This window comes from Tachysurus fulvidraco, chromosome 14, assembly GCF_022655615.1.
Source record: "Tachysurus fulvidraco isolate hzauxx_2018 chromosome 14, HZAU_PFXX_2.0, whole genome shotgun sequence".
Taxonomy (NCBI): Eukaryota; Metazoa; Chordata; class Actinopteri; order Siluriformes; family Bagridae; genus Tachysurus; species Tachysurus fulvidraco.
The window spans coordinates 19030746-19056589 of NC_062531.1; the positions used below are offsets into that span (position 1 = coordinate 19030746).

A 25844-nucleotide genomic window follows, 5' to 3' on the forward strand; every position below is an offset into this window, starting at 1 on the left:
TGAACAATGTTTAGCACAAGATTGGATTGGATTTTGTCTTATTGCAGCAACTTATATCCTCACACACACACACACACACACACACACACACACACACACACACACACACACACACACACACACACACACACACACACACACACACACCTCCCACGTACAGTGACCCCTCATCTTATGTACACTTATAGCCCACATATACAGTATTAGCGCTCATAAAGTGAGGACTTAACCCATTAAATGTACAGATTTATCGAAAGGCTGCTGGTGTTTATGCACCACTGTTAGACAACACTAAACCCTTACTATAGCCTCTCTTTTACCTGCTCATTGTGCTTCAGTACACTCAAACCTAGGGATAGTTCATGCATATTCATGAGTGGATATACAGATATAAGTACAGAAGCTGAAAGAAACTGCAGGGCTTTTTTTCCCCAGGTTGTTATTGGCAACTGCATTGCATTGTCTACACTGGCCCATAAATACTGAAAAAATCTGAAAACATGCATAGAAACAAAACAACAAAACGTGCTTTAGTGGAAAAAGAATACACGCACATCAATCATGCTATTTTGGTGCTAATATAACATCACAGTGATTTTATTTAAGACATGCAGTGTTGAATTCAAGTTTATATATTGATTACTTATTGATGGTGCTGTACAGTAGTAGATAGTGGTGGTGCCTCACAGCTCCAGGTTCAATCCCAAACTCAGGTTACTGTCAGTGTGGAGTTTCTAGGTGTGTTTTCCCTGTGTTCATTTGCTCCTGGATTTCTGGTTTCCTCCCAGAAATTCCTGTTATCGGTGAGTTGATTAGTGTGTGAATAAGTGTATGAATGCATGAGTGAATGAAGTGACATCTCATCCAGGTGTACTTTAACTTCATCCTCTGTGGTCCTGAGATATTTCCACCTCACCATCAGTAGCCAGGTGGAAATCCCTCGCCATCCCTATCCTGGGATATTCCCAATCTACCCTTGGTGTTCCTTGGATATTCCCACCTAACCCTCTGTGTTACTGGGATATTTTAAACTTGCCCTCTGTGTTCCCACCCACATTGTTCCTGGGATGTTCTTACCTCACCCCAAATGTTCAGAGGATATGCTCCAGCTCTACAGCGACCCCAGTCTAGCTAGAAAAGCCTGTTTAGAAAGATGCATTACAATTAATTTGCATAGGCTTTGGCAGAATTACACCAACACCAAAAACCTTTCCTTGTTTAGTGAATGTTTAGTGAAGAAAGCACTAGAAGAGGTTTCTAGCCTTTTCTAGATTTCAATACATTTTGGAGAACACAAAGATATTTTCAAAAATCTATGTTAAAGCAGCACAGCAGAGGTCAAAGGAATGAATGGATCTCTGGTGCTCACCTCACTTTTCTTTCTACTGGTGCCACAAAGAACTAATGAATCAAATTATGACCATGCTTAAATGATGATGATGATGATGATGATGATGATGATGATGATGGTGGTGACGCTTATTGTGACTGAGGTTGCTGTTTTACGGTAGCTATATATATATAAGAATATATTCTAACACTTGGAACAAGACTGATAGTGTATAAAACTAGAAAAATCTTTGGTTTTGTTTATTGGCAAAAAATGAAGCAAATGTGGATGGATTCCTCCTGACTCTAAGAGTTCAGCAGAAAACTACGAGTTACATAAGAACCGGTTAAAAAATAACAGTGGGTTCTAAGAGCGCTCTATTTAATCTGACGTTGTTCTCTGACTCAGATGGGATGGGATTACTGCTGATCAGCGGGTTTACACTGCTCTCAGACTCTGAGGCAAGAGAAGAGAGAGAGAGAGAGAGAGAGAGAGAGAGAGAGAGAGAGAGAGAGAGAGAGAGAGAGAGTTTCCGTTGCGCTTGAAGCGCATCAGTAGTTGGGACAGTAGGACGCAGGGACACAAGGACACAGGGACAGCTCTCTGACCGCAACATGGATCACAACCAATGTTTACCTTCCTCTCTACACAACTTAGGACCGTAAACCCAACTCTGGTTTGATATCTTAACCTCAGGAATACTTCAAGATTTTTTCTGCAAAATGGAAACGACGTTCTTTCTTTCGACGGTTTTCTCCCTTATCCTCGTTGGAAACGAATTGACCAGGTAAGAGTTGTGCGCCTGAGGTTCTGCTCCAAACTGATTGGTACTAAATGTTTATTTAATCCATACAGTGATAATTATCCTCTTTATAAGCATCATTTACATATACAGCCTCCTGTACGGGTTCGAGGCGCATTTCCCTGTGCGCGCTCTCGCACCCGGTGCAGCACCATTATCTTTACACGGTGATCATTAACTCGTTTACTGTGCCACAAACTTATGCATCTATTCGAATCCATTTGGACATGCAGGTGTTAGTTTTACACCTTTTGCTGTTTTCAGGGTGCTCTCGAACCCGAGAATAAACAGCGCGCTGTCAGTGCGGATGTATTTATAGTTGTAGTTATCTGAGCTGTCACCATCCTTTAGGATCTTATCTAAAGCTAGTAAAGAGTTGTGCAGGAGAAGGGAAAAGAAAAACTGAAGAATCCTGACTCTAAACCTAGATTATAGCTCTGGATAGGCAAAGAGAACACGCGGAGAGAGAGAGAGAGAGAGAGAGAGAGAGAGAGAGAGAGAGAGAGAGAGAGAGAGAGAGAGAGAGAGAGAGAGAGAGAGAATATATATATATATATATATATATATATATATATATATATATATATATATATAGAGAGAGAGAGAGAGAGAGAGAGAGAGAGAGAGAGAATTCAGTCTATTGATCATTTGAATTATCCTCACCTGAGAGAAGGAAGTTTTTTTTTACACTTACAAGTTTTACTTATGTAGTATTATCACTAGAAAACAAATCAAGCCGAAACAGAAGTTAGCACAGATTTTTATAAATGCGGCTGAAATCAAATGTTTTATCTGCTCACAGTCCAATTGACAACGCCACACACTTTGCCTACTGATACCAGAGAACCGTTGGTGCTGAACCCCTTTCTCAATACATAGCTCAAACCAAGAGTAGGTGCCAGGTGATCTCTTATTGCACTGTAGCATAGTGAGTAGTGTTAGTGGAGCTTCACACCTCCAGAGATCCTGGTTCCCTCCTGGACCGAGGTTGCTGTCTACATGGAGCTCTGCAGGACTCCCTGTGTTCTTGTGGGATTCCTATATATTCTCCGGTTTCCTCCGCCCTACCAAAAACATGCCAGTAGGTGTCCTGCCTATAGTAAATTCCCCCTAGGTGTAAATGTGTGTGAATGTCAATGTGTGTATGTGCATGGTGTTCAGTGCACACCCAGGACAAAGCAGTTAAATTAAATAAATGGCACGCTATCAGTCAATTTTACGTTTTGGATGTTGCTTTTAAATCATCAGTAAGTCTGTTCAAGTGCGTACACTTTCAGAAAAAAGAGTTCTTCTATGATTCAGGGGATTATTAAGGGTTCTTACATTTTTCAATAAAGCACTAGAACCTTCTCTCTTAGTGAAACACCGCATTCTAGGGTTCTACACAGAAGCCTTAAGGAGAAAATAGATTTTTGAAGAGTGTAGAAAATATGTTGTCAAGGAGATGACTGCTTCTTTAAGATCTTAAATGAGTGATGTCTTAGCGTTAGCCCCGGCTTTCCTCCTTTCACACAGCGGTACAAAAAACTCCACCAATGAACTCTGAATATGGCTGCCACAAGCACCCGCATGCGTATCTTAAATTATTGTATCTCCAGCCATCTGGCATTACCTTATTTGTACAAAAAGACATTTTCAATCACAGGAATTCATTTTAGAATAAAATGCTGCTAAACCATTACATTTACATTTACATTTACATTTACAGAATTTGGCAGACGCCCTTATCCAGAGTGACATACATAAGTGCTTAAATCTCTAACATTGGGAACATTAATGCTGGTTCACTAGGTTACATACTTAAGATACCATGAGTTTAAAACATTTGTTCAAAGTTACAATGACAAAGGTGTGAAAGAAGTGTCAAAGTTTTTTTTTTTAATATAAATGCAAAAGATAGGGAAATAAGTGCTAGTTGAAGTGTTTCCTGAATAAGTAGGTCTTCAACCACCATTAGATGGATTGTTGTGGTTATGGCCTAGATAAAAAAAAGTGTGAAAACCTTAAACATCTATTTGGACCAATATTGGTCCTTGATGTGCTTGTCATTTTGCTTGTGAATTATATTTAAACGGGCTTGTATTGGTATATCTTAAACTACAGTGGTCGCACACAGAAAAGAACAATTTCAATGAAAACAGACTCTCGTGTGTTTTTATATGCTGAATCATCAGTAGAAGGTAGAAAAGATTTTGGCAGCATTGGAAAATGTGAGAACTTGCATACCTCTCACTTTCTCAAGGGCAATAAGAGCTGGTGAACTTGTAAATGACACTTTAGTAGGGCATTTGGCAAGGGAAGGGAAAGGAAAGGAAAGGAAAGGAAAGGAAAGGAAAGGAAAGGAAGGGAAGGGAGCGGAAGGGAAGGGCAAGAAAGGGAAGGGAAAGGAAGGGAAGGAAAGGGAAAGGAAGATAAAGGAAGGTGAAGGAAGGTAAAGGAAGATACTGTAAAGGAATTGAATTAAAGGAAATGAAAGTAAGGGAAAGCAAGGGAAGGCAAAGGAAGGGCAAGGAAGGGAAAGGAAGGGAAGGGAAATGAAGGGAAGGGCAAGGAAGGGAAGGGAAGGGAAGGGAAGGAAAGGAAAGGAAAGGGAAGGGAAGGGAAGGGAGGGGAAGGGAAGGAAAGGAAAGGAAAGGAAAAGAAGGGAAAGTAAGGGAAGGGTGTATCAAACCAGCAACAAGGCATCAATTGGTTCATTTCAAACATTAATTACTTATTCAATAATCTCATATGGGTAATAACAATCATTTCGGCTAAAATTTAGCTAAACTACTATGTAATACAAAAATAGATATGAATGTTTATGGTGTAAAAGAGATGGATAAAAATGGTATTGTTTTATCAATGTTGCTTCACTGTTACATCGGGTTATGTGAACATGCGAAAGTGTGAACCCGTGTCTTTCGCTCCCATTTCATAAATCTTTGTTGACTCATTGTGTCAGTCACGCTGTTTTCCAGTGATTCATCCAACACATTTTTTTCTGGCACTTTGTATTTCTGTATCTCCATTCTCAGGAGTGAATGATTTATTTTAGGTGAGTGTGTAAATTTTTTTGTTCTTTTAAATATCCCCTTTTTTCCTCCCCCTCTGTTTTGTGCCGCACAGTATCAGTACGAGCAGGAGTGTGTGAAAGCAGCTGGTGTTACCTTGTCACCTCCTGTGAGCTACAGCTAACAGTTTTTCAATTAACCCGCTGCACTTGAAGCAGAGCAGTATGTCCCTTGATGCTTTACAGACTTTACAACCCGAGAAACATTTTCAGTGCAACCTTTTTTTTTGGACACAGAAACGTACACTTCTACAGTACATGCCTTCACAAATCCACATTAAACTCTTTCATAATGCATTGCGCCAATATGAATTTACATCACATGTAAATTCATCCTCAGAGGCATGCTCCCTTTTCTGCATCAGTGTTTATGCTAAAATGTTCATCAGATTTGCTTGGTGTTTGGTGTTCAAACCATCTGGAAGAAAAAAATAGCTTTTTTTTTTTTTTTAAATCAACCACCTCAAGACAATCACATGTGCCTCGCTTTATAGTTATTTATACTGAACTCTGATGGATACACAAACTAACACAAACTGTATTTTGTCTGTTATGAATTCTGTACATACTGAACAGGTGTTATTGAGTTTATCGTGATTTGTATACTTGAATTGTATACAACACAACGGTTATGGTGAAGTGACAGTAAAGAGATTTGATGCAAATCTTTAACAATACATAGAAAGAAAAACAAAAGATTTCGGACTGAGAATTCTAACTTCAATTCATTTACACATTACTTACAGTCAATCTAATAAACTGTCAGTAATAAACTCTTTTCCTACTGCTATGGAGTTTGACTGAGATCAGTTTTGTCAACTGGGCCATAAATATGGGGATAATCAGAGGAGCTCATTGTTGGTCCAAATGTTTTTGTGCTTTTAGTATGTTGAATCGAAACACATTTATGGACTAGATTGATTCTGATGAGTGAACGTGATCAATTCATGTAATATTATCATAATCTGTTTACCTTAGATAATCTTGTAAGGAAAGTCAGCACTGACTGGCATGACTCTAAACTCAGTCACTAAACAGCATTACAGAACTATATGAATTCAGGATATAAATGATACATTTTAAATGAAAGAAATGACGAGTGAATTGATCGAATTTAGAACTGCATAGTAAGTAATGCCGCCGTCTTACAGCTACACGGTCCTGCGTTTAATCCTGAGCTCAGGTTAGTGTGTAGTCTTTTGTTTTATTCCAAGCTTTCAAAATATATGACCAAGTTCTGTTCGAGGTACAAAAACAAATTTCTTACAATAACTCAAGTCATTCAAATAGAACCGATGTAGACATTTGGATTCAGTCATTTTAAGGAGTTTATCAGTATAGCGTGTTCAAAATATTAATTAAAAGAATACATTAAAAGAAGTTCATATTTAAGGATCATCATTATTTATAGCTCTTCACTGATGCTGTGTATGTTTTATTATTTCCTGATGCACTTCAGTGCATGTAGATTTTTTGTGTTATGTTCACTCTTTTTTTATTTTTAGGAGTTTTAAAAACATTAATAATCTTAATTTAAAAAAAGTACTTTGGACATATTGTCTTTATCTCAATCCGAACATGTTTATCAAATGCAGATGATGAAAACCAATAGATTTAATGGGTATTAAACACAGTTCTCAAATTGCATCTGCAAATGTGGATGATTTACAACAAACGCAAAAGACTTTTAGTAAAAATATAAAATGGGTCAATTTGACCTGAACACACAAGGACACGTGTTGATATGTGCTTTTTTTGTGGATCTTATAATAAAAGTGTTATCATTTGATCTGATTTACATGACATTACATTAACAAGACCATTTATTATTTCCTATGACCAGTATGAGCATCATGGCCACTATTCTTATTTGTGTAGGTCCTCTTTTATCTAAACAATGTTAAAAGCCATTTTTTTTATATTTGTTGTACTAGATACTGAACATAACTGATGGTCCATATCATTTCAGTTTACGCATCATCACCTGCAGTCGGCTCTCCCCGTTTTAACATAGCATGATAATTTATGCTCTGCTTAACATTCATGGTTGAAGTGTTGCAGTGATGCAGGAGCTGCTGCAGGCAATGAATGAGATTCAAATTTGCTGTAAAACTGTTATTGGGTTTTTACATTTGATTTTATACATTCTGAAGATGATTGTACCAGTTTAAGGCAATTGTACTAGACATTGCAGAGAATTTATGCATGACCAATTAACAGTTTCAATCCGGTGATCTACAGTGAGTACTACCCAGTTCGAATATGCTTCATGAAAGAGTTTAGACAGACATGTTAACGAATCTTAGCCTTTAGCAGTTAATCAAATACGAATCTGAGTTTGCTTGGTATCTTGTTTTTATTTTAAAATTCTGCTTATCTGGCATTATATTTGAAATCTTTAGTCATTTCTCAAGGATTGCACCCCTTAGGTAGTGTAGTTCAATTTAATTGTCGGAGTAAATTGCTGTGGTATAAGAGGAATAAAATATTTGGTGTTATAGGGAAATAATCAAAGCTTATTCTGATTCACCAACATAACCCATACCAGTCAGGCATGAAATGCCATCTTGTGAGTTTGCTACGTGCGAGATAACAATATAATGGGGTTCGTGTGAAGTAGATGGAATGGTGTCAAGTAGCTATACAGTACAGTGAAAATGTATTTGCATTTATTGAAGGAACACGTTATCCAACATCAACTGGTCCCTTAATCTAACGATTAACCAAATTGGATTCATTTAGAAGAGATACCCGCAGGCTTGCTTGGTGCTGGCCCTGTTAAATCTAAACATCTCTGAAATGGAACTTTTCCATCCTGAAGTAGGCTAAAAGGTTTCAGCCATTGCAATATACAATGCTGCAGTCAAAACTATGTAAACTTTGGAAGAGAGGAGAAAGAAAGTTATTTAAATATATCAGCTCATTCTGATTGATCACTTCATCTTATTGTTGATTATTGTTGTTGATATGGTGATGTATAACAACACATCCTGTCATGTTTGATTCATTAACTAAGAATTATGCAGTACTGAACTCAATGAAGTAGAGAGATAAGGGATTGGCAATGGTGCACTGAAAAACCTCAGATTTAACCTCAGAACCACACAGGGCATTTTATGACTATCTATCTGACTATATACTGTACAGTATGTTGTCCTATCATTCTGTAGTTTGCATAGATTTTGTACATATAATGGCATGTGTTTGCATCTCTACAGTATGCACACTATTAAGGGATAGTTAAAGCCTCAAGGTAGGCTGCATTAATGAAGAGAAATAAAAGAGCAAGAGCCATGGAGATGGAGAGGAAATTGGCTCTTAACAGTTTCACGTGATTGAGGCTGAGCTCTGAATCCCAACATTTAGCAATATTGTTAGGGCCAATCAAAGAGATTGCACTGCAGATTTTACACTTTCTCAATTTTTCTCCGAACTCTGATCATTTCTTATCACAATTCATCATATAAGTTCAAACAATTACTTAATCGTAGCTACAGTTTTAAATTAACTGTATAGTATAATATTGGTATTGCAGTAAATATCTGCCAACACCCTTTACTTGACAAGTTGAAATTTGTTATTGAATTATTCATTCATTCATTTTCATTCAAGTTATTGAATTATATTGAAAATAATAAATAGTTTCTAAATCTTTTAAATGTATTACTTCAACTATGTACAACTTGATAATATTACAGTATGCACCTTCTTTAGAATAAACTTCATTCTTAATGTTTGCAAGTACAATTGTTATTGAACATTTTTAAATTAGCATAATATTTAGCATAATATTAATTTGAGTAACAGAAAATTCATGACAAAATCAAATTTCAAAAACAGAGATACAGTAAACCACAAATTCAGGCCTGGTAGTGATGTATTGACTACATAACCAAGTCAAGCTTAAAATGGCAACATGGAACAATCTTGTTTGTTCGTCACTTTCAAGATAAAGGGTGGGATTCAGGGGCAATGCCAATTGAGGTGTAGGCAAGTGGTAGATAGACAGATAGATGTTTTGGGAATGTAAAATGTCACTTTTCTACTGGGAAAATTCAAGTATACAAATCACTTTTCTTTCTCTTAATCTAACAATTAACCAATTTTTAATTGACAGTTGAGTTTCTTTAATCTAAACACCCAGAGGCTTGCTAATGGCCAGCCCTGTTTAATCTAAGCATCAGTGAAATACATCTTTTTGCTACATAAATAAATAGTAAGCTATACTGCAGTCAAAAGAAACTCTGGAAGAGAGAAGAAATACTTTTTTTGTATATTAGTCTCGAGCCATTTCAAAAGCTTTTGGACTATTGAACCATAGTAAGAGCCAATATCTCCAAATGGAAAAAGTCAAGAAATGGCCAGCCTACCAAAATTCCTCCCAGAAGGCATCAGTGACTCAGAGACTGGGCAAAAATGGAATCCATGTAAGGGTTGCAAGGCAAAAATCACTGTTAACATCTTACCTTTGCCAAAAAATAGACATCTTGATGATTCCCAAATGTTTTGGGATAATGTTCCGTATAAGGGTCAGAAATGGAATTCTTTGGAAGACATTTGGTATAAACCCAACACAGAATTCCACAATAAGAACATCACACCAACAGTCAGATATTGGTTTTGGTAGAGTGAATGTGTGAGGGTGCTTTAGTGCTTCAGGGCCTGGGCACCTTGCCATAATTTAAGGAGCCATGTATTCTGCTCTTTTCCAGGTGAACAACAAAACAACAGCAAGCCTACCTCTGAATAGCTCAAAAGAAACTAAATTAAGGTTTTGGAGTGGCCTAGTCCCTATTGACTTATTCACGTTCTTCTTTAATGTTCTTCTTGTCTTATACATACAACATTTTGTATGTATCTACAACATTAGAAGGATTCGGCCATTTTTTCCCACACTGCTCAGGTACTTGTTCATTCTCTTGTCATTTCTAGACTGGATTACTGCAACGCACTGCTGGCAGGTTTACCTATGAACGCAATCCGTCCTCTGCAAATAATCCAAAATACAGCTGCCCGGCTTGTTTTCGCCAAAGTTCTTGCATACCACCCAACTTCTGCGATCCCTCCACTGGCTTCCGGTAGCTGCACACATCAGATTCAAAACACTGATGCTGGCCTACAAAGCCAAAAATGGACCAGCTCCCTCTTACCTCATAGCCCTAATCACTCCTCGCACTGCACGATCTACCAGCACTGCTCGACTAGTTCCACCATCTCTCAGGGTAAGAGGCAAGTATACTACAAGACTCTTCTCTGTTCTGGCACCAAGGTGGTGGAATGAACTTCCACTAGTGGTCCGGACAGAGTCACTGGCTATTTTCAATGGCGGTTGAAGACCTACAGTACTTATTCAGGAAACACTTCAACTAGCACTTCTTTCCTTATCTTTTGCATTTAAAATAAAAAAAAAAACTTTGACACTTTTTCATTGTAACTTTGAACAAATGTTTTAAACTCATGGTATCTTAAGTATGTAACCTAGTGAACCAGCATTAATGTATTCAATGCTAGAGATTTAAGCACTTTTGTATGCCGCTCTGGATAAGGGCGTCTGCCAAATGCTGTAAATGTAAATGTAAATGTAAATGTATGAATGATCTGTGACAAATATGCAAAAAACTGTGATCAGGAGGGTGCTTATACTTCATGGCACTGTCTCTCCTACCCCAGTACTCACAGGAGAGAGGCTTGTCTGGGTATATTTAGAAGTCCCAGGCTAAGAATCTTATAGTAAGATTATTTTCCAAGTGGACAAAAGGGATGTATTCATGAGAAATTCTGACTGTTTTTGCATATGCACCAAAAACATTTCATGGTTTTCAGTCTTCTTGGTGAAGGTTGAACATGCACCACTATGAGGGCACCTCCTACAGACTCCATAGTGATTCTGGGGGATTTCACTACACATGTTGGGATTAATTGAGATACTTGACAGGGCATAATTGTTAGAAACTGTCTACATGATTTGAATCCATGTGGTGAAATGTTATTATACATTTGTGCAAGACCCAAATGTGATGTGGCAAACTTCAGGGCTTTAGCAAGGGGAGACAAGCAATTCCATAAGAAGGAGGTTTAGGAGTCAATCTCTGTGTTTGAGGTCAAGTAGTGAAGTGACATACAGCTAAGTATGGTGACCCATACTCAGAATTTGTTGAATTTGCACACACAGCAGTGAACACACACACCATGAACACACACCCGGAGCAGTAGGCACCAGGGGAGCAGTTGGGGGGATTAGGTGCCTTGCTCAAGGGCACCTCAGTCGTGGCCGGCCCAAGCAACCAGACCCACAACCAGACTCTTACAAGTCAGACTCTCTAACCATTAGGCCATGACTGCCCCAGTTAACAGAGGATGACTGTAAGGCAGAGAAAGTTATGGTTGTGTGGTTAGCATGTTTCTTAGTGTTGCATGGATATCTGGGGTAGTGCCTTTTTACTGGGGAAACAAGTGGTAAATGGTAGTCACTAATTAAATAAAGGGGAGGGTAGATGGAATGTTCTAGTAATAGGCAAATAAACTCCTAGGAATTAGATTTTGTTGGTTGCTACTGTATGCAGTCTGGGATCTGCAGATTTACAGTTTAAGGTGAGTGTTGGAATCCCTCAAGAGTCTCCAATCCTGTTTTTTGTTTTCACTGGCAGGATGTTAAGATATAGCCAAAGTTGCCACTGAGATTGAGTGAGGAGTTAGTTGAGCTAGTTTGGGCAGCTTAAAGGATGTCTCTCTACAGCTGAATAATAAGGGATGTCCCACTGGATGGAAACCCTTGGAAAGATGGGGATAAACAATAGACCATATGATCTGTGGCTTGGGACAAAGTAATCCAGGCACTTTATTAGATTCCAGAAAATGTAGAAGAAAAATGAATGAATAAATGTATTCTTGCCTTTAGTAATAATAGTTCATTATTTATTAATACCACTAAGTTATCTGAGCCTCACCAAGTAAGGCTAGTCTTTTTCAAAGTGGCCTTGCTGCTTTTTTAACTGGGATGTAATGTTTTATATATCTCCAGCTAATATAAGAAGTTTAAACTGTGTTGTGCCATGCACACTGCATTATTGATGACTAAATCATACCCTGAAATAAGCCTTAATTAAGCAATTAATGACTTCCAGATATGCTGCTGTGCAGTATGTCAGATGACCCATGCCTCACAGAATTAAAGCTAGAAAAATATATGAAATGCTCCAACAATGTTTTTCCATATTTACTGAGTTATATTTACAGTCTGGTGGGCATTTATAGGGAGTATCATTGTATGGCACTATTTAGAATACAGGCTGTTATTCACTGTTGGTATCATGGTTAGATATTACAATTAAGGGTTTTTCCTTAAGACTATTAATGTGGTATTTTTATTATGGGTGAAATGTCATATTTAAAAAAGATATTCACATATTTTTATTCATTTACATTAATTCATTGTGCACATGAACACCAACTGGCCAAAAACAAGTATGAAAGATTTGTGGGAAGAACAAATAGTCACAACTAAGACACAAACCCACAATCAGAGTCAGAGAGAGACACAGATAGAACTAAATATGAGGGTTGGAGTACATGCTCCAAACACTAGTCACGAAGCAGTCAGTCATACTATGCATGATGCAATCTTACAATTCGAAGAGGACTGACTTGCACAGATTGCAAAATAACACACGTAATCCTGAGCAACATGGGTTATCAATCACCTCAACAGGTAACAGTACCAGAAAAGAGAACTCACTTAGACAAAGGGAGAGTGCAGTGGATAGATCAGTGTTATAACCGTCCGAGACTAACCTCATTTCATAGTTTTATGAGATTTATTTCTATTTAAATTACATACATCCTGTTGTAACATGCAGAATGAAGGAAATCGATGGATAATGGGTTTTAATAATACTTACGTTAGGTGTGTGAATGACAACAATGTATAATTAATTAATTAATTAATTAAAATAATTAATCTATTGCCAATTACAACTGTCTCAATTTTCGTCACATCCCATATACAGTATGTAGTGTGAATTACAGAAGGTAGTCTACATAGGAGCAATTTATGCCTCACTAGTTGTGTAAGCTAGCTAACATTAACTGACTAGTTGAATCATGCCATGTTTGCTAAACAGGAGTCAATCAAAGCACTTGCTTAATTTTAGTATGTGTAATTTTATTCAGCTTTTAGTTATTACAAGATTGTTCACTGTCAACTATCAAGCTAATAATAGATGATTATCTTATTAACATTGGCACTGTGTGTGTTCTGGGCTCTTCATTTAGTACAGGGTCACCAGAGAGAGAGAATAACTGTGCTCTGAAATCTGCACTTAGCAGATGTGCTATCCGGCTCTGAGGCTTCACAGCATGTGTGCCATTGCAGCTGTGTTCTGTGTTCCTGCAGTCATTACACACTCTGTGTGGCTAACACTTATTTCAAACACTCAAGGTACCTTCTTTCTGAACACTAGCTTCTCTTAACCAGATGGCTAATTACACTGGCTACTGGATTGACCTGCCATTTTCCGACATTAGTATAAATAATTTAAACAGGACTCAATAAATGTGCCAGTTATTTGCATGCTTTATTTTTATACTACTAAGACAGCAATTTCAGCAGCACATAATTACATGCACAACAATCCTTTGCACAAATCCTGTGCAATGGTGTGAACAGTCTGTAAGTCTGTACTTGTGCCTGAGGTCTGAATACCAATAATGACAATTTCATTAACTTCTCATTACATGCATGTACCTCAGTGCTGAATAGGAATGATGCAAATCATGGTTTGAATACTGAAACTCGAAGGGATACATGGACAGTTTAAGTACTGGTATGTTTTTGGGAGGTAAAAGGAAAATGTGGACCGAAAAGAAACCCAGATGGACATGGGGAGAACATGAAAACCTTCTCATAGACAGGAACCCAAGCTCAGGATGAAACTGGTGATCCTAGTGCTGTAGGGAAGGATCGCTACCATTACACCACCATATAGTGTAAAATATACCTCTGTAAATCAAGTTAGAAATTAGAACGGCAATAATTGCTGTTTACCTACAGTAAATAGGTAAATAACAGGAAAAAAAAATATCCATGAGACTAAATTACACTAATGTGAGGAATTCTTTGTAAATAAATTCTTACTAGAATGATTTTTGTTAAAGACAAAAAATTTAAACACTTTGTAAATGTAAACACTGAGTGAGTGTTTGTAATAATTATTTTATGCAATGAATAATACTGGAGCTGGTTTGATGTAAACATTGAGCTCAGTCAGCTCATCCTCTTGGGCATCTAGCTTTACACTGCCCTCCTGTGGCAATCTGTGCTATTTAATGTATTTGGACCTAATAATCTCTATTAACAAATAGATTTCTAGAGAAAATCTGATAAGAAAAATCGAAATAAAAATGTATATGCATACTGATAATCTCAACCCGAACAATGGGGATTAATATGGAGTTGGTCTTTCCCTCTGTTGCTATAAGAGACTTCACTCTTCTACACTATATTGTTGAACATGGTGATGGGGATTTGCCCATCCATCCAGAAAAGCAATATGGAGGCTGAGCACTGATGTTAGACAAGAAGACCAATTGTGCAGTCAGCATTCCAGATCATGCCAAAGGTGTTTAGTGGGTTTGAGGTCAAGGCTTTGTGCAGGCCAATCAAGTTCATCTATGCCAACCATTGGTATGCCATGTCTTTATGGAGCCCCTTTGTGTACAGGGGCATTTTCAGGCTGAAACAGGTTTGAGTCCCTTAGATTCAGTGGAGGAAAATTTGAATTTTTGACCATACTGTACAAAGACATTCTAGTGGGAATGTTTGGGGAAGAACCAGATATCAGTGTGATATTGAAGTGTTTATGAACTTTTGGCTATATTGTGTAATTTATACTCGCCATTTAAAAAAAAAAACAGTTCATAAATAATTTCCCGAGGACCATAAATTCAAACAATGCAATCTTAATCAGTTAAAAGAAAGTGTGCAGTTAGTATGTATGAAGTAGTCTAGAATATAACAAGATATACTAATAACAATGAGACTCATTTATTCTTTAGTAAAATTGTGTATACATTTTGCACAAATGTATATGTCATATGTACAGTATCTGACAGAAGTGAGTACACCGCTCACATTTTTGTAAATATTTTATTAGATACTGTATTTTCATGTGACAACACTGAAGAAATGACACTTTGCTACTGTACAATATAAAGTAGTGAGTGTACATTTTGTGTAACAGTGTAAATTTGCTGTCTCCTCAAAATAACTCAACCCACAGCCATTAATGTCTAAACCACTGGCCACAAAAGTGTCATTTGTTCAGTGTTGTCACATGAAAAGATATAATAAGATATTTACAAAAATGTGAGCAAAAATTTTGTAAAAGCTTGTGTTCTTACTCACATACATATGTCACTGGTGTAGTGTACGTGATACACAGGTATACGCCGTATATCCACTAGGAAAGGCCAAGGATTTCCGTATACCCACTTAAAAAGCTTGAGGATACGTAACAATATCGTTTTGTGACAAAACTTCCATTCATAAATTCACCCCGTCTGTGTTGCGATCACAGACTGTGGTTGCGATTGCGAATCACTAACGTTTTTTGGATTATTGGGGCTTCCGTGGCCTGTGACCTGATCTGACGTCACCTACCGAGGAGGAAATTAGGAATTAGTTGCTTGGCGGTGTTTTGTGGCGCAAATTTGCAATTAACTAAGTAATGTAAAAGAAGATATGAAACGAAAGCAGACTCAAACTACACTCTGAGTGCTTTCGGAAGCCTGCGCCTAAAGCTACAGCAGCTTCGGGTGACATTTCACCCACAGCCCGAGTACAAATGTATTTGGAAAGCTTTGTAAACTACCAGTTCATTCAGTTCATAATATTCTGCAATGAAAGAGTGTTGGTGATAAAACGGAACAAATGTTTATTGTGATAAAATGGAACAAATGTTTTCACTCTTAAATGTACATTGAAAATTGACAGCTGATAAAACCTGTGCTCCAGGTCCCATATTCATATAACATTTAAGGCTAAATGTAGCTCTCAAAAGTATAAAGTGCACCCAAAAATGAAAATTGTGTTTTTTCCTCACCCTCAATTTGTTCCAAAACTGTATAAGTTTCTTTCTTCTGTTTAAAACAAAAGATGATATTTTGAAAAATGTTGGTAAGCACCCAGTGACTTTCATAGTGTATAATTTTTCCAACTGTGAAAGTCGATGGGTGCTGCCAACTGATTACATTAAGCCTTAAATGTTATATGAATATGGGACCTGGAGCACAGGTTTTATCAGCTGACTGTCTTTTGTTGCTTATAATAAATTGGAATGTTGATAACACATAAGCAGTCTTTAATAATGCTCTAAATTACATGTAGATGCATATTTTATGCATTAGTGAGTGTGGTGGTGCTTATGGGGTGTCGCTCTAGGATGGGTGCGTACAAGGCTGGGAGGGGGGAAAAAATCACAGTACAAATAACTAGACTACACCACTTACATATGTGTTTAATATATGATTAACACTCATGGCACTGATTTGCATTTGGTCAAGACCACAAAATCCTATAAAAAGCAAAGCTCAGTTGGATTAAGGTCTGGTGTTTGACTTGGCAAGACTAAAAACTTCCACTTTTATCCCCTGATGAAGTCGTTTGTTGATCTGATCTTCATGGTTGATTATCTTTCTTTAAAATCAATGCAGTCCTTACAGGAAATATCCAGGAACCCAGACTAGACATTAATCGCTAATCTTTGTTTAAGCAATCAATCTAACAGGAGTTACCCAGGCAACAAGAAACACATTTATGTGATCATGTGTTCCAATATTTTTGCTCGATTGAAAATTTTATAGTTTTTGTTTAACACTTGTGGGTATAAATATCAGGAAAGAAAAGCTGAAATTCTGGTTTATCTTTTATATACATCTTTTGATCTCAATGTAATGTCAAAAGTATTAGCCTTGACATTGAAATACTTTCAGAGTGAACCGTGCATTATTTAAACTTGTCATCATAAACCATTTATAAAAGTCATCACAATGTATATGTTTAGAAGTAAAGTTTATGTTAGTTAATATTTTAGGCCTTACATTTAGACACATGGGATATGACAGTTTTTTACTAAAGAAAAAGTTTCTTATGTGAACATTCATATGAATGGCATAACGTGCCATCAGTTTGAAAGGGGTTTCCTTCCAATAACATCAGATGCGGTTGAAATTCATTGATTCAAAATTCACAAATATGAATAGGTGGTGTTACGTTACTTATCCACAAAGTCTTGACATAATATGAACTTTTTAAATCATGAAATTTATCATTATATATAAATGTCTTATTAACTTGTTATTCCTTTGGTTCCTTTCCAAGAACCAAGAACTATTCCTCTGTTCATTTATTATGACATAACATCATTTTAATATTCCAGACTATTAAAAAAACAGTGCTTTATTGCTTTATGTGATTTCACACATTTTTTGAGATGCATTTACATATGATTTCGTGTGCCTTTGCTCTTTTAGGGCCATGCTGAATGACGTCGGTGACTATGTAGGTACAGATATTGAGATTTCCTGGTTGCCAAATCTGGATGATTTAATGAAAGGCTATGCTCGAAACTTTCGCCCAGGGATAGGAGGTGAGTCACTTTCACCCTTCTTTACATTTACACTCTTTGATAGCATACCTACTGTACAACATAGCAAAGAGGTGTGCTTTCCAGCTCAATGTTTGCTCAAGGTCTACAGTTAGATGCAATTGCCTGCAAAAACTGTGTTCCAATTCTTGAAATCTAATTTTAAAGCATTATATTTAGGCCACACAATTTTAAGGCAGGCAAGGGAGCCCACTGCAAATGCCAGTGCAATTGTGAATTTGTTATTAAATGCATTTTGCAACACAGTTAAAATGAGCATCACATTTATGGCATTTTGCAGATGCCCTTGTCCAGAGCAACTTACATTTTATCTCATTTTTATATACCTGAGCAATTAATGGTTAAGGTCCTTGCTCAGGGGCCCAGCAGTGGCAGCTTGGAGGATCTGAGATTTGAACTCACAACCTTCCAATTGGTTGTCCAACACCTTAACCGCCAAGCTACCACATCCCCGGCAGTCATTGCAAGAAAGAATGTCAGCAACTGAAAAAGAGCTGATTTCTGTATCACTTTGTTGCATTTAAATCCTGTTATGGTTGTAAAGTCAAAAAGGTTATGGAGGCATTAAAGGACTCACACACTTTTGCATCATATACACTCACTATCTGCTGCACCTTCATGCAATTAGATCTTTAGAGTTAGACAAACAAGTCTAGTGTTTACACAAAATGATGGATATGGGATAGATCCATGCAACAATCTTGTTAAAGGCCACAAACGTATTCTTCACATTAAGGTTAAAGGAAAAAAGTAGTAAAGCTGTCAGGCAGCTAATGTGTCTATGCATAAAAAGGCGGAATCAAGAGGCATTAACATTTTAGACCCACAACTGCATTCGTTAACATGGCTCTTAAGTGATTTGCATGTTTGAGGATAATGACAGTGTTGAGTCTTTATAGAGGATGAGTAGGTGGTAAATGTTACTCTGTCTTATGGTTCTCTTTAAAGGACCGCCGGTGAATGTTGCCATGGCTATTGAAGTAACCAGCATTGACCATATCTCAGAAGCCAACATGGTATGGATTGAACTGTTAATATTTTATAATAATTTACAATTAATGTTGCATCCATTTTTTTTTCTTTTACAGTATTCTGATGCTGTTTGCAATGTTTCACACTTTAGTTTTGAATCAATTTTAAGGTCAATATTTCAATATAGCTTGAGTTAAATTTGAATTGGCTCCAGTTTCCAACACTGATGAAGTGAATGTATCAGAGCTGAAAAATAATATAATGGGTATTATAGTTAAGGTATGTAATTTTATTTTTTTTATTTCATCATGGCCTTTTAGTTTCCTGCTTCGAATAACGTTAACTAAAGTTGGGTAGCGCGTACATTAGATAAGTCAATGTATTTCACCATAAATAAGTTTAAGAGATAAAGTAACTCTTGCAATACAGGTTTTCCTTTGCAATTGCTAACAAGCAGCTTTTGGACTTTGAACGTTCTAAAAAAAAAATGTACTTTGGTTCATTTTTATAGAGTAAACAATGCATAGATAAAAAATTTGAATTTTTTTTGTTAGAGTTAATTGTAAGCATTATTTAATTGTGTCTGTAAGCCTCTGTAGATTGGAGCTATAGATATACACAGTTTTGCTAAAGTTTTAAAGTAAATGAAAACATTTCAGAGACTGCATACTTGAATAGAGTAATTGTGCTAACCTTGGGGAAGAATTTGAAAATGAAGAAATGCAGATCATAAAAAAAAAGCTAATGCTGTTAATTATAATAACAAAAAAAAAAATCAAAAGCTGCGTACACCCATTTCAATATGTAAAATGAATCTATGATTGCTAACTGATTTTGAGAACTGATCTAAGATTTAGAACTAAAACTGAAAAGCAGTTAGCATTATTTACACCTAAAGACTAGAGTTCAGTTAATACAAAAGTAGTTCATTAGCATTTCATTAACTTTTGGTTTATTTGACAAAAGTCAGCTAATGCACGTTTTTACATACTTATGTTTTAGTGAACTGTTGGCTTATAGCTGTTGGCTGTTGGCTTAATAGTTATGTCTTAGTTTGTTCATGATAAATCATACAGTAAATACTGTAGTAAACCTTAATGTAAAGCTCTGTGTTTGTATGTGTGTGTGTGTGTCCTGGCAGGAATATACCATGACTGTGTTTCTGCGTCAGAGCTGGCGAGACGAGCGCCTTTCTTACAACCACACGAACAAGACCCTGGGGCTGGACAGCCGTTTTGTAGATAAACTCTGGGTCCCAGACACGTTTATTGTCAATGCCAAATCAGCCTGGTTCCATGACGTCACCGTGGAGAACAAGCTCATACGGCTACAGCCTGATGGTGTCATCCTCTACAGCAGCCGGTGAGTGAGTGTGTATGTGTGTTTGTGTGTGGGTGTGGAATGAGTAAAATAAATTGAAATAAGCTGTACAATAAATTATTGTGTGTGTGTGTGTGTGTGTGTGTGTGTGTGTGTGTGTGTGTGTGTGTGTGTGTGTGTGTGTGTGTGTTTGTGTGTGTGTGTGTGTGTGTGTGTGTGTGTGTGTGTGTGTGTGTGTGTGTGTGTGTGTGTGTGTGTGTGTTGTGTGTGTGTGTGTGTGTGTGTGTGTGTGTGTGTGTGTGTGTGTGTGTGTGTGTGTGTGTGTGTTTATGCATCATTCATAACATACAACCATAGAATGACTGAATTATTAATAGTAAAATAAATACTAATGACATCTATGAAGCTAATTGCTCCAATTCAATATGTTCATAAAAAAACACAAAGTTAGCTAGAAGTAATATTATGCTTATATTATTAAGTATTATTACAATTTTTACATTTTTTTTTTTTTTTTTACCAAAAACATTGCAACTCTGAGAGCTTCTGGGATTTATATGGGAATTCTATTTCAAGAGCGAATCCTGTGAAATACTCTGCAATACCATGAACATGCAATTCATATTAATAGTAATATTAATGTTAGTAATAGCATTTAGAATGCTGAGTAAACACACCAACAATACTTCCTGATTTGTTTTGGAATTTGTTGCACTTATTACTTTTGGGTTTTTCTTTTTTTCTAGGATTACATCAACAGTAGCCTGTGACATGGATTTAACCAAGTACCCGATGGATGAGCAGGAGTGCATGCTGGACCTCGAGAGCTGTATGTGACAAGAAATGTGTGGGCGAGAGAGAGAGAGAACGAGAGAGAGAGAGAGAGAACGAGAGAGAGAGAGAGAGAGAGAGAGAGAGAGAGAGAGAGAGAGAGAGAGAGAGAGAGAGAGAGAGAGAGAGAGAAATTAACTTTATTGAAACATTTCAGGAATCTACACAGATAGCCCATACTATATATTAAATATAATTTGAACTAAGTGTTAGAAAACATACCTAAACAAACATCATTCTAAAATCATAAAGCGCAAAGAAACTATTTACTACAGTCCACCACAAGTCAGTGACTGGGTAAGAAGGGCATTAGTCAGATAAGCAACCAAGTGGCCAAAGATAACTCTAAATGAGAAAGAGATATCTACAGCTCAAATGGGAAAAGGCATGATGTCAAAAAAAAAAAAAATCGTGTTGGAGACTCAAACACGCTGGCATGATGATGCTGCAATTACAAGACCTGAGCTTGACACATAGTGGTGGTAGCATCATGTTCAGAGTTAGATCAATCAATCTATCTATCTATCTATCTATCTATCTATCTATCTATCTATCTATCTATCTATCTATCTATCTATCTATCTATCTATCTATCTATCTATCTATCTATCTATCTGATAAAAACATAAAAAAATAAAAATTATAAAAACAAACAAACAAATAAATAATAATAATAATAATAATAATAATAATAATAATAATAATAATGCACTCCACATGATGTTGTATGTGTGGGATATTTTTATAGCTAGACCCCAGTTGATGTTTATTGATTAACTCCTAGGTCGTAATGATGTTTGTTGGTATGCAGGAAGAGGTTGTATTTACATCTCAATCCCACGACAGATAATGAAGTGCATATCAGTTCTGTTTATGCAATTTATGATGGTAACTGGTCTCATATTATTAGGAGGGATTTGGGTTACATTTCTGACATATAATTCAAATAAAATTCCATTCACTTTCAGGTTGTAATACTACAAACTATAGAAAAGTTCAAATAACCTAAAAACTAAATTCAGTGTATCAGATAAGGATTAGTGTGCAATCTTGATAGATGTTCTAGATTAGGGTTAGGCAGCCACGCCATAAACACTTCTGTCTTATCACTTTGTATTGTTGGTGCTGCAGATGGATATTCTTCAGAGGACATCATTTATTACTGGTCAGACAGCCAGAAACATATTCATGGCCTGGACAAACTAGAGCTGTCCCAGTTTACTATCACAGACTACCGCTTTATCACTGAGGTGATGAACTTTAAATCAGGTGAGTCATGTGTAGGATATTTACATCAAGATATTTTTTATAACAATGTGCCAGTACAAAAGTAGATTGGATTTTATTATAGCAAATAACCCTAGATCACTTTCCTGCCAACATTTTGTAAGGTCATTCCTTGTTTTGCGTTTAAAATAGCTGGGCATTTCCCTCGGCTCAGTTTGCACTTCCAGTTGAGGCGGAATCGAGGAGTGTACATCATCCAGTCCTACATGCCCTCTATCCTGCTGGTTGCTATGTCCTGGGTGTCTTTCTGGATCAGCCAATCAGCTGTGCCTGCAAGAGTATCACTAGGTTTGTCACTAAATTTGCAATATATTATCAAGTCTGGCATTAATACAGTATAATAAGCTACGGCACAAGATTTAGTTCTCTTAGGTATTCTGTCATGCAATTTTATAAGGCAAGCAATTGATAGAGTATTTCATGCATCATAGAGAATTGGCCATAATATTTCATATCATAACTGGTAACAGTGCTGTTGATTTTTGATTGGTAAGAAGGTGTTGATTCATTGTCTGTAACGGAAGCTCTGACATTAATGCAGCTTCAAATCACAGAGCTATTTTAATGCACTCATTCAAGCACATTATCATTTCCATAGTAACAGCTAAATCACAGGGACCTGTATGGTACATGCTCCACATGATATCCACAACGTCTAATAATAAACGGATAACATAATGTAAGAAAAACTTCTATATACTTTTTCTTTGCTTTGAAAGAGTTCTCTGACATGAGAACATCTTCTGTTTCGTGTTAACATCATAAGCTCTAATTTTTTGTTCACTTATATAGAAAAAAAAGGGAGTCAGATGAGGGAATGGTTGTTTTTAGATGTTGTAAAAACAGGAAGTGCCTTGTCTCATACAGTATACAGACTTTTCTTACTTACACAGTATTGTGTATTCCATAAATAATTTTCATTGAGCTTGATCTGCTCATGAATGTACATTTGCACTTAGTATTATGTACATGTAACAAATTGCCCTGTTTATAATGCTTTTATTTTGATATTTTGCTTTAATTAATTATTCCTTATGGAATGGTACTAAAAATTAACGAAATGGAACCTCTGACTTCAGGAATCACTACCGTGCTGACCATGACGACGCTGATGGTGAGCGCTCGCTCCTCGTTGCCTCGTGCCTCTGCCATAAAAGCCCTGGATGTATATTTCTGGATCTGCTATGTGTTTGTGTTTGCCGCCCTGATCGAGTATGCATTCGCTCACTACAATGCGGACTACAGCAAGAAGGAGAAGGCGAAAGTCAAAGTAAACAAGAATACAGAGGTAAGGGAAATGGTCAGCTTCACTGATTGTAATAGACCATAATACAGGCAACACCAAGTTACGATAAATAGTTTCAAATCTTTTTCTATTATAGCTATTTTACCGATAGACATCATGAAGAATCTGTACAAGATTTAGGTTTCTAATAACCAGTCCAGAGGCAAGGAAAAACTCCCTGAGATGTCCTAGCGACAGCATCCGCAGCAGCATTCATGTGGTACCATGTGGTATTTAGGCTAGCAATGTGTGACCATCTTCAGGAGATTTTTATATAAAGGAGACTCCAAGCAAAGTAGAGCATCAAGATGGATCAGACAGGTCCTTATCAGTAAAAGGACAGCAGTGTTTGTCCGTTCAAAGTCCTCAAAGCATGACAATAAAGTGCTTTAACAATTCTGACTCTTAATTTGAATTGAAACTAGTGGATTTATTCTTTTTCATTTTAATGTTAGATTTTTCCTTAGCCTAATGTAAACTGAATTAGAGATCAGATTGCATTAGAGCTTTGAATGCACCAGAAGAATTATTAACTCATATTTCAATGATATTAGGCAGATAGACCCACTTTTGTTTCCACTAGTTTGACTCTTATAATCTACAGTATACTTCTCTATAGTCTTGCTATAGTGTTTAAATTAAACATTAGAATGCGGGAAATGTGATCTCACTCAGTCATGATGACTGTGACACGATTGTTAAGACAATCTGATTTAAGTATTTCAAAAAATCTCCTGGGATTTTCACACAAGGTGGTGAACTCTAGATCTATTGAAGATGGTGAGAACCAACAACAACAAAAACATTGAGTAAGTGACAGAACTGAAAGCATCAGACAGAAGAGAAGTGCTAGATGGATTTGATAACTGGAATAAAAAAAGTTATACATGTCATCTCACATCAAGACTTAAGATGGACGTAAGATCTAGCACTTCAGATTTCACTCCTGTCAGCCAAGAACAGGGATCTGAGGCTACAATGGGCACAGGCTTACTGAAAATGGGGCAGTATGATTGGAAAAATCATTACCACGTGATGTTTTTTCCCCCAAAATTTAACTGTTCATTTTTTTTTTTTACAGTCCATGGTGAAGAATGGAAAACAGGCAATGGTCCTCTTCTCGCTGTCAGTGACAGGCATGAATCAGGGCCTTGTGGTCTCCAACCGGCAGAACCGCACCCAGCAACAAACTGAGACACCTGTTGAGCCTCAGGAGGAGGCTGAAACGGCTAAGCAAGAAAGTAGTGAGGAGAGGAAGTGCTGCAAGTGCAAACCCATAGACGCTGACACAATCGACATCTACGCCCGTGCCGTCTTCCCTTTTACTTTCGCCGTGGTCAACGTCATCTACTGGGTGGCTTATACCATGTGACATAATCTTCATATTTTGGATTTTTACATTATGGAGTGATCACGATTGCCATACTTTGATTAAGATGGTTCAATCCTTATGATTCACCTCAGACTGCTTAGGTTCTGTTTGGCTCTACATATGATAAAGGCAGAAATTGAAGATGCGAACATATGGTAAGGAAATACTTTCCCTTTCAATAAACTCTCAGATGAAATTGAGTGGATTATGAGGAATTGCTGCAAGGGCTGCTGATTGTCTTGCCTCTGCAACATAACATTGCCTTGGTTTCTCTAAATGTGATACTATTATAATATATTAGATATTATTTTGTGCTCTTTAATTGCAGATGTTTTTCACCTGAAACCTGGGATAATTGAATTGAACCATACAACATAACTGCATGACTTCTGTTTTTGTTAAAAGTTTTTTTTTTTTCATTCTTATTCTGCCATGGTTTTAAGTTTCTTGCTATTTTCTAGGCTTTAGACTGCCTTTAGAAAATGAATTTAAGACTTTGGAAATCAATAACTAATTAACTTAATTACTTAGCAAATGACTAAAATGTCGGACCAGTCATGAAAGAAAGCCATAGTTGAAATAATGATATTAAATCATGACAGTTTCATTTACAATGCCTACTTGCATGTTAATATATTTATAATGTGACTTTAGGTATAGCTAAACTCTAGATTTATCACAACCCAAATGTATTTCTCTATAATATTTTGGGTTTTATAATAGTCACAAGACATTGAAAATGTTCTACTGACCTGAATAAGTAAGGTATTGGGAGGGTTTTATGGCTAGCTTTCTTAAATAATTCACCTCACTCTTCTTAATATAGTTTTCCATTTAAGACTCCGATTAAATTAAATGACAAGACTAAAGAGAAAATTGTATTGAGTCTATATAGAGGTGATGACTGCTGCAATAAATCTGAGAGTGATAA

General features: G+C 36.8%; 1 protein-coding gene across 1 annotated transcript; it reads left to right on the forward strand.

Annotated features, from left to right (window-relative positions):
• Positions 1 to 1793: 1793 nt before the first annotated feature.
• On the forward strand, positions 1794 to 25590 carry gabrd (gamma-aminobutyric acid type A receptor subunit delta). The gene is made up of 9 exons (XM_027166782.2): positions 1794 to 2117; positions 17713 to 17828; positions 18795 to 18862; positions 19960 to 20180; positions 20885 to 20967; positions 22101 to 22238; positions 22389 to 22544; positions 23336 to 23544; positions 24623 to 25590. The coding sequence occupies exons 1-9, from the start codon at positions 2053 to 2055 to the stop codon at positions 24911 to 24913; spliced, it is 1347 nt and encodes a 448-aa protein (XP_027022583.1). The 5' UTR covers positions 1794 to 2052; the 3' UTR covers positions 24914 to 25590.
• The last annotated feature ends 254 nt before the right edge of the window (positions 25591 to 25844 follow it).

Excerpts from the sequence above, each read along its gene's own strand:
- gabrd (XM_027166782.2), top strand. The coding sequence starts at position 2,053 with ATGGAAACGACGTTCTTTCTTTCGACGGTTTTCTCCCTTATCCTCGTT. Across the intron at positions 2,118-17,712 it reads GTTGGAAACGAATTGACCAG|GGCCATGCTGAATGACGTCG; the intron begins GTAAGAGTTGTG and ends TTGCTCTTTTAG. Across the intron at positions 22,239-22,388 it reads GGTGATGAACTTTAAATCAG|CTGGGCATTTCCCTCGGCTC; the intron begins GTGAGTCATGTG and ends CGTTTAAAATAG.